Raw genomic sequence first — 16,406 nt, 5'->3', positions numbered from 1 at the left:
TGTAGACAAGTCCAAACTAAAAACAAAGTTGCAAGCAAACCCCTTGAAGGGATCTTCAACCTTCTCTACGAGATATAGATAGACTAGGCTCATATCTATATAAAATCAGCCCCCTGCGCACAAAACACTCCTATTGGTTGGTTGAAGATGAGTAAAGGTATTGGGCGGTTATCACGTAGGAGCCACCATACACGAGCCCCATCTTACCTTCAAATTACACCCAAAAATGCGTTCAACTCCTTGTTAAAAATAGTAGCACTCTTCATCATCTATTGACTAAAAAACATACTACAACCTAATCAATCTAGCCCCTTCACAGAGTCCTAATTGCAAGGCTGGGACCATCAATTCGTGGCTCAGATACAATGTCAAGGTGCAATAGAGGGTGTGGTGACACAGGAGCATGGGGAGGGGAGGGAAGAATGCTCATTGGCTTGCAAGGTCTGAAGAGGTCTACAATTGATGATGCCCCTTACTTCACAACACTCACTTCACCAACTCGTGATGCATGTGCACATGATTGGTTGATTGAAGGCCTCACTGGGCGTGGACACAAGCTTCATAATCAGCACGCGAGGGTTGTCCGTCCGTCTCATGCCAGATATATTCCTGTGTCAAGAATGTTGTTTCTTGACCGTGGGCACAAGCTTCATAATCAGCACGCGAGGGTTGTCCGTCCGCGTCTGATATAGTCACTAGTGCATGTGGCCAAGATTAAATTTTTGAATCATGGCATGGCTTTGTTCATCATTGGTACAGGAAAGCATTTGTGGCAGGGCTTGGCTTGATGCTTGAAGGAACCTCAAGGCTCTCAAGCTGCGTACGGGCTTGCAGCAGAGTTTAACCCTAGATTTGCTTTCGCTCAATCAGTCCGAACCCACAACATCTCTCTCTCTCTCTCTCTCTCTCTCTCTCTCGCACACACATCCCGCGCGCGTCTCGAATGCTTAGTTTGGCAACGGTTATTTTTCTGCAAGCGGAGGCAGACCTTCAGGCTGTTGTATGCGTTTATCAGCAATGAAATGCGTGCAAGCTTTGCAAGGAGGGCGAAGAGGAAGAGGAAAGAGGGCGTACTCGGCCGTCATGTGAGAAGTGTAGGGCTTCTACGCTTGAAGCTTTACCTGCACGAGATCGCAGCGACCGACTTTGAGGTAAGGTTTTCACAGCCGATTATAGGGTGCCATGTGAACGGATCGTATTTGCAGATTGCTGATTTAGTGGAGTATTTGTAGGATGTTCTGCAGAAGACGTGAGATTGTATGCGGATACGAATGAATCTCAACTACAAAGGTCTGATGGCTCTAGCATATTAGGTCTTCGCACTGAGCCTACTTTCATGTCTTTGAAGATTGAACTTCTGCATAATGGGAAGCTCTCCCTCAAAGCAGCAGTCCAGGCAGGATGGTCATGATGTGTCGTTATTGCATAGTATGTCTTTGCCAAACAGGAATCGACTAGAGTCTCGTGAGGATGGGAGAAAGTTCTCATGGAAGTCCAGGTTATCAAGCATGCCTACACTAGTAGGTAGAGAAAGCTCTCTTGGAAGCATTTTTGGGCTATCATCCACCCTTAGACAGGTACCTGAGGAAGATGTTGATGCATGCCAGCCATCAGTGTTGGTTCAGGAGCAGCTTAGCTCTGTGGGAGTCCCCAATAAAATGAATGAGAAGTCACTTAGGCGAACGGTTTCCTTCCAGCCAACATGGGATTCAAGCCCTGATGCCAAGCGCTCTTTTTCTCAAAAACCTATGAAAAAAGAAGCTTCGGGGGCAGAAGGAACATTGGCTTTGAGTATGAAGCTTGATTCTGTTTGTGATTTCCTGCCACACAAAGATGAAAGAAGTGCAGGGTTAAGGTCTCTTCTAAATCCTGTTCTCATGCCATCTCATAGCTTTGCATCTCCAACAAGGCCTGCAAGTGATCCCAGTAAAGCAGTGGCCTCCTGGATGAGCTTCAAGCCTCGAGCTAATGATTGCAGTCCTGGCAAGAGCAGTACTTTTGCTAGGTCTAATAGCTTCCGTGGCTCGTCATTCGGCAACAGTTTCCAGGCAAAGTTGGAGCTGAGCCCTGGCAAGAGCAGTTTTTCTGCAAGATCTAGCAGCTTCCGTGACTTGTCAATACGCAGCAATTCTCAGGCAAAGGTGGATTTGGAGTCTGGTTCAGACATTGTAAACGAATCTGTTGGTAGCCCACTTTTTGATCCCTTGATTTTAGCCACCTTTGAGAAAGCCCTTGAAAGCCTATCCGATGACAGCAATCACAGCTCAGACTTGAATACGAACGATAACAGTTCGTCAGCTTCAGAGTCTGAATCCAGCTCAGATTCGGAAAGTCTTGCTCTACATCAAGAAGGCATGGTGCACCTCGAGGATTTTGATTCTGGAAGCTGCCCCGATGTCAGGATTTTGAGGAGTCCTTCTACACTGAGAGCAAGTGCTTTCTTGAACAGGAAAGTCTCCTTCTCAAGAGTCTTTTCCCTCAAGAATGATGAAAGCTGGACTGGAAGAGACTACCTTGACAGATTTGAAATGATGTGTCCTCCTGGTGGCGAGAATAAGGTCATTCTTTACTTCACCAGCTTGCGGGTTGTGAGGAAGACATTTGAAGATTGCTGTATGCTTAGATTGATATTGAAGGGATTGAGAGTACATGTTGATGAGAGAGATGTGTGGATGCATTCCAACTTCAGGAAGGAGCTAACAGAGGTCATGGGTGCAGCTCTTTCAGTTCCCAGATTGTTCATTCGAGGCAGGTACATTGGGGGAGCTGTAGAAGTCGAACAGCTCCATGAGGAGGGCATTCTTGGAAAAATGCTTGAAGGCTTGTGTAATGATTCAAGACAAGAGTGTGAAGTTTGTGGGGACGTGCGATTCATACCTTGCATAACTTGCTTTGGGAGCTGCAAGTTTGTTTCTCAGGAGGATGTCCTAGAGCGATGTCCTGATTGCAATGAAAACGGACTTATAATGTGTCCCCATTGCGATCGATAACTCAAGTTCGGGCATGGCTTGCAGTCTCAGTTTCACATGTATTGAAAATGAATGTGGAGAACTTTGGGTTTGCTAACCAATCACTTGATTTTAACTAATGCTCAAGGCATTTCAGAGCTTCGTTTCTGCTTAACACTGAGCTTTGAGTTCAAAAAGATCAGGAAAAGACCAGAATGTTGCAGTAAGAGGCCCGACTATGTAATATTACTACTAGTTCTGATTTTGATTGGGTTTGTGTTGTGAGGTTGGGTTTTGTTTTGTACAAAGAAAGTTCAGAGTTCTGGACTTCTAGTGCTGTTGTCTGTTCCTGTTGTAAGATTCCCTGGTTTACCTCATCCAAAGCCTCACCCTCTTTGGCAGCAGCCTTTTTACTTGTCTTCAACAAGAGTGCTTGAAATGCACTCTCATGCTTTCTCTTGGATATGTTAGAAGGCTTTGAAGGGTGGTAGGAGCCTTGGATGTAACTTGTTTCCAAAAATGTATATACAATTGTGTATTGAAGCATGTATAATTATGGTTGAGGCTGCTCTAGCAGGGTCTTTTGCAGTTGTCAGATTGTGAAGTTTTCGTCCGAGTTACGACCAGTTGATATTGTGCTAATTCTTTCTATCTTTTGTGGTGCGTATGCCCTATCAACTACCTCATTTTTGTGCTAATTTTTTTGATTTAATGCTTCTTTTAGTGCTAGGCTTCATTATGGCTGAGTCTGCCCTTGATCTCCGGAGTCGTGACAGAAACTCAGTACGCTGAACTTTGTGTTGAAGTATGCTCATGTGTGTGTGCGTGTGGTGTGTGTCGTGTTGGGGAGCATATGTTAGTATGTAGTTCTACACCCACTATTGGGCACTGACGACGTTAGTGGGGATGTCGTGGTATTTAGTCAATACTATGCATGATGGAGCTGATGGTTATATTGTCTTGTGGGTGGACTACCTTGGGTCTATACCTTGCACTTTCCTTCAAGGGTGAATCTGGGCTTATCCTGGATTCATCTAGGTATATGTATGGTCCATTTCTGTGGATTGATGAATCATGCCAGGGAGCAAGTTATTGAATGAGCTCTTGTCTTTTGTGTTGAGGAGTGTTCATTGCAGTGGGATGTCTTTGCAGCTTGGTTTCAAAAGGTGGTGAATTGAAAGTTGGTGTCGAGCAAATGTTTCTATGGGCTTCTTGCCTGTTTTGTTTGTGGGTTTTATCTCCTGGAACGTGTAGAGACTTTTCTCTATGTTAGGGCTCAGAGGTTTGTAGGCACTTGTTGTAACAACTGATAATTAATCTTTCTGTGACCACTGCCTTACTGTCAAAATGAAGGTGAAGTGTAATGTTATGTTAGGGCAAATTGTAATGATATGGTCTGTGGCCATGCATACTGACAGCCCACAAAACGGTGGGGAGTGAGTTGGGAGTTAAATCTCCATCTTTCTGAATTTTGAAGGATGATGAAAGGATGAACGATGTAATGAACATGCCATGATGTCATCCCACTTTGGGCCTACATAAGGGGCTCCATTTTACACATACAAGTCTGGAGGCCCCGCCTCCAGTGACGGCACCTCTCTCTCTCTCTCTCTCTCTCTCTCTCTCTCTGTGTGTGTTGCATGCAGGGGATACTTGCCTAAAGTTGCGAGACTTGGGACGTTTTGACACATGCCCCCACGGGGGGCGGGAGGTCCCTCTCCCTATTATAGATAATTTACACACGTTTGGAGTTAATCAATTAGTTTTCTGTTTTGGTCCTGAATGGTCCTTTTCTATATCGTTCTAATCCCAACAAGCGGCACCAGTTATGTGATTAGCATTTTCAATTAATGGTACTATATCCTAATAAGCCGCTTTAGTGCCTCTCTTCTATGCTAATCTCTTGCTTAAGCAGTCCTCCGATGGAGGTATGTTCTTGGTTTAGGTTGGTTAAGCACTTAAATGGCGTTTGCGCATTCCTCTAGTAAGCTTTCTAGTTGAGCATTTAGTTGTGCACATGGTTAATCTTAATTGCACGCAGATGTAATTGAATATTTTGTTATATGCTGCAATAATTGGTTGGAGCTCACTACAATCTCCAAGTTCTTCATTGAGCCTATGTGTTTGAGTTGGGCTCCCGCGGAGCTCTCAACTTCATCGTTTTAGTCCCATTTTATCTCTATTGCTCAAGATGATATAAGTGCACTCAAGATCTCGGCGATGCGTAAGATTTATGTGTGTTTTTTCTCATTGAGAGCTAATTGGGTGGTTTCATTTGCTCATCCAATAAGCCAGTCAATTATGAAGCAACCAAGCTTGCAAAAGCTTTGTTCACTTTTCATTAAGCAAGTTGAGTAAGTGGCTGATTTACACACTTATCTTTGGCAAGGCTCAGTTTGCTTTTATTAGTAAGCTTTGATGAGCCGGAGGTAGTTGAAATATTCTTTAGGTTGGTGAGCGTATAATGAAGAGTTGGCTTTAACAATGACATGGTTTTTGTCTTCCAAGCACCAAAAGTAGTTAGCACAACCAAAGAAACCCTAAGTGGAGAAAGAGGATACTAATGAGAAGAATAAAATCAATCAAATGCACATGATACTGGTGGACTAGGTGAGATGGTTGCCTTCTTGGATTAGGATAACTCGCATAATAACTCGCGGTGGTGTGATGTTTTCCCTCTCCTGGATTTTGAAAGTTTTCACTTCTCATGAAGTTTCAACTTGGATTTTTTTGTGCATTAGTCTTAGGGGTCCTCCACACGGAAGGGGAAAGGAACCGCCCGCGGGGGGGGGGGGGGGGGGGCATCTTGGACTCATCTAAATCTAAGTCCTCTGGTTTCATGGTTCCTTGAATTTATCTACTTCAACTGAGATGCTGGACTTTTAGAAGGAGTAATATCACTTTCTAACATTGTTCACTTCATACACTTTTTGTGTTCCATGTTGATTGTCCACCAAGCAACAACATAAATTATTTTGTGTTTTCTTTGAACTTGTTAACCAATTTAAGTTAACAATATTAGAATAAAATTTTAATATCCCAAAACAATGCATGTCAAACACACACTTTTTTGGAGTCCCCAAAAGATAGCTTACGTGCACACATAAGGTATGAAAAATTGTGATAGACATTGCCTTAGTATAGGCATGCAAATTTGTTTGCATCATCTATACTATATATAAAGGGAGGAGGGATTCTGGGCTCCCCCCTACCGCGTGTCTCTCTCTCTCTCTCTCTCTCTCTCTCTCTCTCTCTCTCTCTCAGAGAGAGAGAGAGAGAGAGAGAGAGAGAGAGAGAGAGAGAGAGAGCCTCCATCAGAGGCAGCACCTATGCACTAGTTAGGGAGTAATATTCCCTCCTCATGGGCAAAAGGGCCCATTAATCACTTCTCTCTTTGCGTCGCAAATTGTGATGGAAGCTTACACAAGAAGATTTAGAAATTTTCTCATGTAGGAAAACCGAGTCTTTTCCCGTTGTTTTCATACAATGAATAACATCATGAGCTTCTGCTCGAGAGGCACCGCATACCTAGCTAGGTACAATTGGGGGCAGGGGGACGGGCCGGTGGTCCCCTACCCCAATCGTACCTAGCTAGGTATGCGGTGCCTCCCTCACAGAAGCTCATGATGTTGAGGTAAGTCACAATGTGGGAATTATTGTGAGAATTTGTTCAAAACGGGGCTGGTGGTCCCCCTGCCCCCAATCGTACCTAGCTGGGAATTATTGTGAGAATTTGTCCAAAACTTGTGTTATGCTCCTTATGTGGTAAGTTATGCGTCCAAAGGAAATTTTCTAGTTCAACGTAGTGTAAATTTCTCGGTTGTAATTTCTTATTGGGCCTTAATTTCCAACGATAAAAATTGGGCATTTTTTGTAAATCACCGTACATACCTTTGATTTTGGTATAAATCTCGATTGGTCTCCTTGAAAAACAAGATCAAGAAAGTGTTTTTGTAGTAACTAGTATGTGATCCGCGCGTTGCTGTGGCCAAGGAAACAATACCTTTATTCTCATAGGGCTATCTTCTCTTCCAAGTGGAACACTATCAATACTCTCTTCCTAAGAGTATAGTCTATCACATTTATAAAAGTGATGCATGACACGACCTCTTAATAGATGCTGCCAAGCATTCTTTGATACCAAGATTGGAAGCTTCTCATAGACATTATTTTTCATGAGGTGCTAGCCTTTGTTCAACAAACTTATGAGTGCTCCAGTTCTATTGGTGTGTGTGTGTGTGTGTGTGGAGAGAGAGAGAGAGAGAGAGAGAGAGAGATTCCTCCTTTTAGTCTATCTTGATCTAGCAATGCTACCAAGCTTGATTATAGAGATTAGATAAGTTAGCATGGTGTGAATAGATGAAAGCTAAGAGAAGTCAATGTAATAATAAAACGTTTTTTTATAAGTGCGTTCTAAAATTGGTTTCAATGATAGGAATGTAGTTAGATTCAATGTCTCTGCTCCACTCTCTTACTTGCTTCTATCCTTGTATGTATGTATGGATGTATGTATACATATATATCTATATGTACACATAGCGCGTGCGCACACGCACACGCACACACACACACACACACACACACACACACACACACACACACACACACACACACACACATATTGAAGAGAAGATTTGTCACATAGGTCTTAAGGCATCTTGATATGTTCCAACTATGTCTATATGTACACATAGCACGCACACACACACACACACACACACACACACACACACACACATATATATACATATACATACATACATATATATATATATATATATATATATATATATATTTATTTATTTATTTATTCTTGAAGGAAAGATTTGTCACATAGGTCTTGAGGCATCTTGCTATTGTTCCAATACAATAACTATGACATTTAAAGTTTCTATGCTCCCCTCGTCCCCCTCCCCCTCCCCCTCAAAACCTCTAGTTGAAGTGACAATGCCAGGTGGACATTTAAAAAGGAGAAGCAAACTCCTTTTTCTCGTTTTTTTGAAAAGAAAAGTATAGATAGCTATAATTGGTCTCTCTCTCTCTCTCTCTCTCTCTCTCTCTCTCTCTCTCTCTCTCTATCATCGGATGAATCTTTGAGATCTCATTGGATGTTCCTACAATATTTCAAATTCTCCTTTTATCAAGACGTGTGTGTGTGTGTGTGTGTGTGTGTGTGTGTGACACACACAGAGAGAGAGAGAGAGACAAGATGAAACAAAAATAACTTTATTCTTACCCATATTGTGAGATATATCTTTTGGGATTGTTCCAATGACATTAAATTTTTCTTCTTCTTTATCTTCTCTCTCTCTCTCTCTCTCTCTCTCTCTCTCTCTCCTCCTCCTCTCCTTCCCATAGATATTCACTTTTGTTGAAGACTTGTCTTGTAACTTTTAAAGTCACTTTAGATTGTTCCTATGCGCGAACATTTTGTTCTGTCTTCCTCTCTCTTCCTGCGTCATATGTTGGACTTTGCACTTCAACACATTAAATACGGCACTAAAAAATTATCCTCCCTCTCCCTCTCTCTCTCTCTCTCTCTCTCTCTCTCTCTCTCTCTCTCTCTTGCGTTGATTTCAGATTGGCATCCTTGCCTGCCAAAATTTAAGGAATTTATAAATTTTTAAGCATGGCCCACATGTTAGCTCTTAAAAATTAAAAGAACAAAACATTCGAATTGGTAAGAGGTCCATCAACTGGGAAGTCTCTCTATCCATTTGGGGTGTTCTCTCTCGTTGATTTTAAATTGACACCCTTGCCTGCCAAAATTTAAGGAATTTATAGATTTTTAAGCATGGCCTACATGTTAACTCTTAAAAATAAAAAGAACAAAATATCCAAGAATTGGTAAAAGGTCCATCAACTGGAAATCTCTCTACCGATTTGGGGTGTTAATATGAGGGTTGGTCTTTGTTGGGCATTTAATCCATTTTCTATGGGTGAAAAACTTTAGCTATCCTTTTAAAAACACACTAATGCCAAAAAATGATATCTTGAAAATTTGAAAAGTGCGTGAACTCAACGGTAAAATCTTTCTTTCTCTCTCTCCCCCTCATAAATGTACATGTGTATGCACAGGCAATGTGGTGCTCTCTCTCTCTCTCTCTCTGCCTCTCCACACTAAAGTTATCCCCTTTTTGTTATGTGCAATCAAATTTCAACATTTATTTTATGTAGAATAGAAAGTCTTTTGACTTTACATTTGAAAAGGCTTGTCAGTTCTTACATCTGCGAAAAGGCTGTCATTTCTTACAATCTTACCTTTTACTTTTGCATTTTAAATTAGATGTTTTGTAAGGTGTTTTTTGAAATGAACCAGGGAGTGACATGTGGATGCCCTCTCCTTCCTTGAAAATTTTAAGGTGCATTATAAAGAGTATAGATTTATACACGAGTGGGCTTGTTAATTGTTATCCCACTCGTGAATTGTTATTAGACCAAGAAAAGAGCATTAAGGAGGACTCCAAAATGGTGTGTGTTAACACACACCTTTTGAGTGGCAGTTTACCACAAATATCTTGCTTGCATGTGACTAGTAAAGACACTTGGAAAAACTACTCAAAAAGGTGGGTGTCAACACGCTTGATATCATGAGGGTCCTATGTGGACTTCTATCCTCCATGCTTGCACTTTTGTAGCTCTGCGTGCGAAAAGTATCAGAGACATGGGAGACGGAGGGAGCTTCCAAAGTTGAGAGAGAGAAACGGTTGGCATGAATTCGATCTCTAGCCTAGCATCGCTTCTAAGATGGCATTCCCGTTACGCATTGCCATGCTAAATATTGGACGAGTCTTGAGGAGGTGGCTTCCTCAAGAGTTTGCCATGTGTCATTTGCGGTGACCTGTTGTTCCGGTTAGTAGGTAGAGAGAGAGAGAGAGAGAGAGAGAGAGAGAGAGAGAGAGAGAGAGAGAGAGATTCATTATCATCTAGGGAGGTTACATATGACCCATGGGACCAACAAAGCATACAAAGCAATGTCTCCTCTCTAAGAGGGGAGGGTTGGGATCATTGATACAAATAGTAATGGCACTGGGAGGTCTACAAGATGGGGAGATGCATAGGGACTAAGTATGGCAAGCTTAAAGAGGAAGAAGGGGGGGGGGGGGGGGGGGGGGGGGGGGGGGGGGGGTTGATAGAAAACTATGGGGGGTGAGCCGTGTCGAGTGGTGGGCTTGAAGACCTAGGGCTTTGAAACTCTTGGATGATAGCTCGTCCGCCACGATATACTACCTACTTACCCTTTGGCACGAACCTCTATGACTTTCTTGAGCTCTCCTCCTTTGTTTCGTAATTGTGAGATGGTAAGCTCCTTCACAAACCATAACTTGGTATCCTTGAGAAGATGGGATTTTTGTAGCAATCGAAGAGGATCTTCACTATTCTTGAAGTAGAGAATGACATGGCCATTTGGAATGCGCTTGTTGGGTCGATGGTCGCTCTTGGTGCGGATACTTGACACAGTGCTATCGTCGAGTCGGATTTGTGGGAGTGTGTGTAGGATTACCATAATCAATTTGTAGAGGTTGTCACTGGAGTCGAGTGTTGAAGGGAGCCCTCCAATGCGGACCTTGAGTGAGTTTTATTGTTGAAGATGTTGTTCTCGAAGCTCCATTGACACACACGTCTCCATTGAGGAGGAGATACGTGCGGTCACATTTTTGATTTGTTTATCAATCTTCACCTCCACTGCTTCGGCTTTTGCGACGATGGAGTTTGCCATCATCTTGATCTTGGTCTCAAGTGCATTGATGCGTGCTTTGAGGTCTTGATTTTCCTCAAGTACCTAGTCGAGGGTGGCTTGGAGCCTCTCGAGTCAATTATGCTTGCTTGGAACGGCAAGGATTGAAGAGAACGATGGTCTGTTGACAAGTGGGGGTGGCCGTGTGAGGACCTTTGCCCTTCATTTTGAATCTTGGTGTCTCTATGTAGTGGGAGCCTCATTGTGTGCTGTATTAAAGGGTGACCCGAAGAGCTTGGAAACTTATGAGGCTCATTGATTAAGGTTGGATTGTTGTCGCTCACGTGCTCTATAGAGCTCACAGCTACACTCAAACTCCACGTGGTCACGAGTTAGATGATAGGTAGGTTGTTGTGGTCTTGATGTACCCCCCTTGGAGGGCAACCCATCACCCAAGGGGGAGACCTCAGAAAGTCGTAGGGGTTTCTTCTTCGACTCTAGGGTTTGTGTGTGTGTGTGTGTGTGTATGTGTGTGTGTGTGTGTGTGTGTGTGTGTGTGTGAGAGAGAGAGAGAGAGAGAGAGAGAGAGAGAGAGAGAGAGAGAGAGAGAGAGAGAGAGATTGGAGGCTGCACCATGCCTAGGGCCCTGCAATTACAGGGCATACTGCTCCAACATTGCCCTCAAAATGGCTGCAATTTCATCTCCAGTGTCCGATCACTTGAAAAGTATCAATGCCAAATCTGCTTTCCAATCTTTGAATCAACCATAATATTATAGCCAATGTGTGCGCCTTTCACAGATTTTGGGTCATGCACAACCATCTGCATGACCCAAAATTTGTAAAACTACATGGACCAACCATAGTCGGTTGGAACAAAACCAACCCTCTTTCTTCATAAACTTGTAACTTTTTTTAGAAATTGAATTAAAATGCCCCTCTTGTAAGTGTAAATCTATAACTGATATGAACTATTATATACCCTCCTGTCGAACACACATGATACACCTTCATACCCTACAAGGTATACCCCCGAGAGGAGGAGGAGAGCAATTTTAGCATCAGAGGCTATAAAGCATAAAGGTTGTGCCATATTTAGTCGGCTTCTAATGCATACATATGTAGAACATGAAGTACTACTTTGTTTGTAATACAATTATGGACGTGTGAGACTTGCAAGGCCATGGGGTGTGTGTGTGTGTGTGTGTGCATGAGAGAGAGAGAGAGAGAGAGAGAGAGAGAGAGAGAGAGAGAGAGAGAGAGAGAGAGAGAGAAGAAGAAGAAGAAGGAGGAGGAGGAGAGAAATTTTAATGTTGTAGGAACGAGAGAGAGAGAGAGAGAGAGAGAGAGAGAGAGAGAGAGAGCTCATGCACATGTTTGATGATGTTCTCGATGAGGTTGAATGACTTCCATTAGAATGAGGTAAAGCGCACATATTGCAATGTTAAAGACAACGACCATCAACATTTGAGGTCACATTGAAATGTTTTGACAATCCACAATTCAAAGAGAAGGCTATGGTGGCTCAGATTCACTTGTTATAGCCTTTTGCAGGTGTGTAGGATACACAACTAGTTTCCTGCCTCGTGAACAATAGACAATAATCTTCAACGTGTTTGAAGGGAGGGCGTCATTACGTTGCATTGTGAATTGATAGGGGTATGGTGGGGCATCTGTCACTCCCTGAATGAACAGGCTATTGAACATGCTCTTGTGGCCAGAGAGAGAGAGAGAGAGAGAGAGAGAGCTTTTCTAAACAAAGAAAGAGAAAGCAGTGTTCCTCTTTTCCATGAATTGAAGAAGTATTGGCTAGGGAGACCAAAAACATTAGAATCAAAACCATTTAAAATGTATTTAATAACAATATTTGCAAATCTCAATTCGCTTTTTTTTTTTGGACTACAGATAAAGTCCTTAGTGAAGGGTGGATTTTTGGGTGCAAATCTGGGCCATTGAAAAAGCTTGTCGATTAATGCCACATGACAAGTGAAAATTTTTAATTTTTTTTTAGGCCCTTGTGAGAGGTGTTGACATTTGTGTACCATTGTCTTTAAAGAGGGGCATTGAGTTTTGTCAAACATTACTTTTTAGGCCTTTGGAATATATTGTAATGAAAATAGTTCATTGTTACACTTTAAAAAAAATTAATAATATTGTATTGTGACACTACATGTTTAAAATTAATAGTGTCACTTTCTTTTTATTAGGAAATTTTCCAAAATAGCCTTATGTAGGCCATAGTGAATTTTCACCTTGTTTAATTTGGGCAATACCCTCCTATATGAGGGTGGAAGACATAAAAATAAAAGATATAAATAAAAAAACTCGGTGAAAATTCACTATGGCCTACGTAAGGCTAATTACAAAGATTTCTAATAAAAAGCTTCTTTGTGAAAAATAGAAAGTGATTATTATTTCTACAATGTAGTATCACAATACAATATTGTGTTTTTTTTTAAAAATTGTAACAATGAACTATTTACATTACAATATATTTCAAAGGAATAAAAAATAATGTTTGACATAAAACTCAATGCCTCTCTTTAAAGACAGAGGTACACAAATGTCGACACGCTCTCACAAGACCCTATAAAATATAATTTAAGATTATCATTAGCTTGTCATGTGGCATTAATCGATAAGCTTTTTTCAATGGTCCAAATTTAGACGCAAAAATCCACCCTTCACTAAGGACTCCTTATGTCATCCAAAAAGATACATGTAAATCACCCTCACCTATCTAATGCAAGGCTACAAAAAGTATATATTGGCTCTAAGGGAGCCACCCATCCACATAAGCTAAATCAAGGAGGATCTACCCTCTAGAACAATCCAAGAACCCCCCTTTGCCACCAAGACGAGCCTCTATTGCCACCACAAAAGTCACCTCCTGAACGGTGGTATTGCACCAACAAGCCCTCGGATTTCCCCCTTTGAAGAGGAGTGGGAGGGAGGGCCACTCCCAAGGGCCAAAAATAGAAGTGGAGGGCATGGGGGTTGGAGCAAGGAAAACACACCTGACACTGCCCAACTCCACCCACTCTTTGCTTCGCCCGTAGCCCTTCGGGGAGAACCCACCATGCAACCAAGAGTTTCACAATCTACGGCCTTGGCCTGTCATAGGAAACCCTGAGCTTTCATGCTATGTTGCCTCATAGCTTAGTGCACGAGGCACATACCTCCCTGGTGACACAAAAGGAACATACCTCTGTGGTGACTTCCAAAAGATGTTATTTAACTTAGAATATGGTTATATGGTATCCACGTTGTGCAAAGTCATGCACCAATTAGGATGGGTTTAGACGCTCTAAATCCAAATCTTAGCATTTATGTTTGCATTCGAGAAACTTTTACATTATAAAAGAAGTGGCATGAATGAATATGAAATAATGCGGCAAAGGCACTTTTTGTGAGCAATGACAGAGCTCCTTATTTTGAATCTTGAAATTCCAGGTGGGGTTCTTATTAGCACCAAGAAAAAATGAGTCACAAAGTATGTGGCCCTAATCCTTTTTTCATTTCTTTTTGCAAGAATCTAGGGAGATACGTCGGAGCTTGGGAGAGGGAAAAACAAACCAGGACACGGATATTTTAAAGCTAAAACCAAGGGCATGCCGCGTGTAAGGGTGACGGTTTTTTGGGGCGCCTCCCTCCCTCCCTCTCTCTCTCTCTCTCTCTCTCTCTCTCTATTTGCCACCGCGGAGGCGTGTACTGGAGCACCGAGGTCGATGGGAGGAGGTTGAAGCACTGTCGCGATGAGCATGAACTAGTGTCGCGATGAGCATGAGCAAGTTTGGGTGATACGTGCGGTGCTGAGAGTTGGTGATATTTTTTAGCTTGAGGAGTGAGGAGCATGGTCATCAGACTCCTTTTTTTTTGCCATGCTTCGCTTTGGACTAACTGACTGTCGGGAGTGGAAGACATTTGAGATGCAGGCGTGAGTGTGGGAGACCATTGACAATGTGTGCCCTGCTTGATTTTGTCTGCATTCTGTCACTGGACGAGGCTCGTGAGCACTGCGTGTGTGTGTGTGTGTGTGTGTGTGTGTGTGTGTGTGTGTGTGAGAGAGAGAGAGAGAGAGAGAGAGAGAGAGAGAGAGAGAGAGAGAGAGAGAGAGAGAGAGAGAGAGAGAGAGCCTGCGATGGGCGAGAGCAGCATTGAGCCACTACGTTGGATAGGCTGGGAACACGGGACATGGAGGCACTGACGCGAATAGGGACGCGGGAACTGGGGCGAAAGTTCGGCTCTTAATTTGGGAAGGCTGGCATAACGAATCTCCAGGACTAATTAATTAATGAAAAGTGAGTTTAGACCCAGTATGACCTTGAAATGTGATGTACCATAAAAAATAATCTATCTTTACTATATATTAAGGAGACTGCTTTTTCAATGCCACATGTCAAAGTTTGCTGCATCCGGTGAGTTTCGGTTTATATGAGTGAGGGGGAGAGGGGGAGAGAGAGAGGCCGTTGAAGGTGTCCGGCCGTACTAGTACTATTATAAAAGGGAGACGGATCTTCGTGAAACATGTGACAAGAGCTCCTTCAAGCGTTGAGTGTTCTTTGCAACCCCCTGCCACACAACAACACATACAAAGAGAGACAAAGAGAGAGAGAGAGAGAGAGAGAGAGAGAGGACCGAAGGTCACCGGCTGTACTCGTGCTATTTAATGAACCAGGACTAATGAGATCTCTTTACTTGCCATTACAAGTTTTGAGGCATGCAAATCAATCAGTAGACTTTTAAGTCTCTCTAGTAAGCGAGTCCAATTTTGAGTTTTGGGGCTTATTAGAGGGTATCTCACTAGATACCCTCCTTTTGGAAAAGTGAAGAGAAAAAACGGGAGGAAGGCACGTGGAGGAGAGAGGCACTAAGGGAGATATATTTTTGGAAAACCCCAATTTTTTTGTTCAGACAATCGTGGCGAGGGTGTGTCAATGCAGACCCCATGATCTACATTGTGTCGGCATTGTCAGAAAGCAAGCCTTAGAATGATGAGACAAGAGCAACAACACATGTAAACAAATAGGGCCGATCACAAGTGTACGCCCAAACAGGGGGGAATGGCCTGGTCCTCAAATGGTTTAAGCAGGACAAAAGGGACGGATGGCACGTGGAGAGAGAGAGAGAAAGAGGGAGAGCAGGACAGATGCCATGAGAGAGAGAGAGAGAGAGAGAGAGAGAGAGAGAGAGATAGATTTTTAGAAGCATGATTGTGGCGGACATGGACCATTTGATGCTCCACAGGAGAATAGCATGCTTGCGTAAAATTCCAGTTCCATCGTCCAGGCTTAGGCAGTGGGCGACCAAGATGATGCAAGCGCTTCATGCCTGCTACTGCAATCGATCGTGCATGCTACCAGGATGACGCCCCTAGGCTAGTGCAAGTGTTAGATTTTTTGTTGCGGATATCAAGTAGATGGAGGGCAGGTTCTGGACAGTTGAGGCTAGAGGGTGCAACATGGAAGAGGGAGCGATAATTTTTGGACCGATTGTAATCGCAAGCAGGCAGGTCATCGAGAGACGGCATGCGTGCGTGCGTGCATGCGTGTGTGTCATAGGGCACGTAGGAAGGTTGCACAGGCGGCTGCCTCGGGTTGTAGCATGCAAGAAGGCTGCAAAGGGAAATGGGTCAAGCAGGGCGAGAGCGAAGCAAGTGTGCACCTCAATCTGCAAGTCTGCAGTCTTGATGACGTCGAGCTCACGATAGTGTTACCGAGTGGGAGGCAAGGGTATCTGAAGAGATTCTTGTTAATGTTTTTTCCATTATCTCACCCACAC

The 16,406-nt window shown here is 43.0% G+C and overlaps 1 protein-coding gene across 1 annotated transcript; it reads left to right on the top strand.

The window, feature by feature from the left end:
- The first annotated feature begins 729 nt into the window (after positions 1–729).
- LOC147448075 (uncharacterized) lies at positions 730–3,521 on the top strand. The gene is made up of 2 exons (XM_086523948.1): positions 730–1,151; positions 1,233–3,521. Exon 2 carries the CDS (start codon positions 1,365–1,367, stop codon positions 2,988–2,990), a length of 1,626 nt encoding a protein of 541 aa, XP_086380074.1. The 5' UTR covers positions 730–1,151; positions 1,233–1,364; the 3' UTR covers positions 2,991–3,521.
- The last annotated feature ends 12,885 nt before the right edge of the window (positions 3,522–16,406 follow it).

Source organism: Adiantum capillus-veneris, chromosome 11 (assembly GCF_014529385.1).
Source record: "Adiantum capillus-veneris isolate H3 chromosome 11, ASM1452938v2, whole genome shotgun sequence".
NCBI lineage: Eukaryota > Viridiplantae > Streptophyta > Polypodiopsida > Polypodiales > Pteridaceae > Adiantum > Adiantum capillus-veneris.
Note: the sequence above shows the minus strand (reverse complement) of the source record. Positions and strands in the feature narration are given on the sequence as shown.

Excerpts from the sequence above, each read along its gene's own strand:
- LOC147448075 (XM_086523948.1), top strand. The coding sequence starts at position 1,365 with ATGGGAAGCTCTCCCTCAAAGCAGCAGTCCAGGCAGGATGGTCATGAT.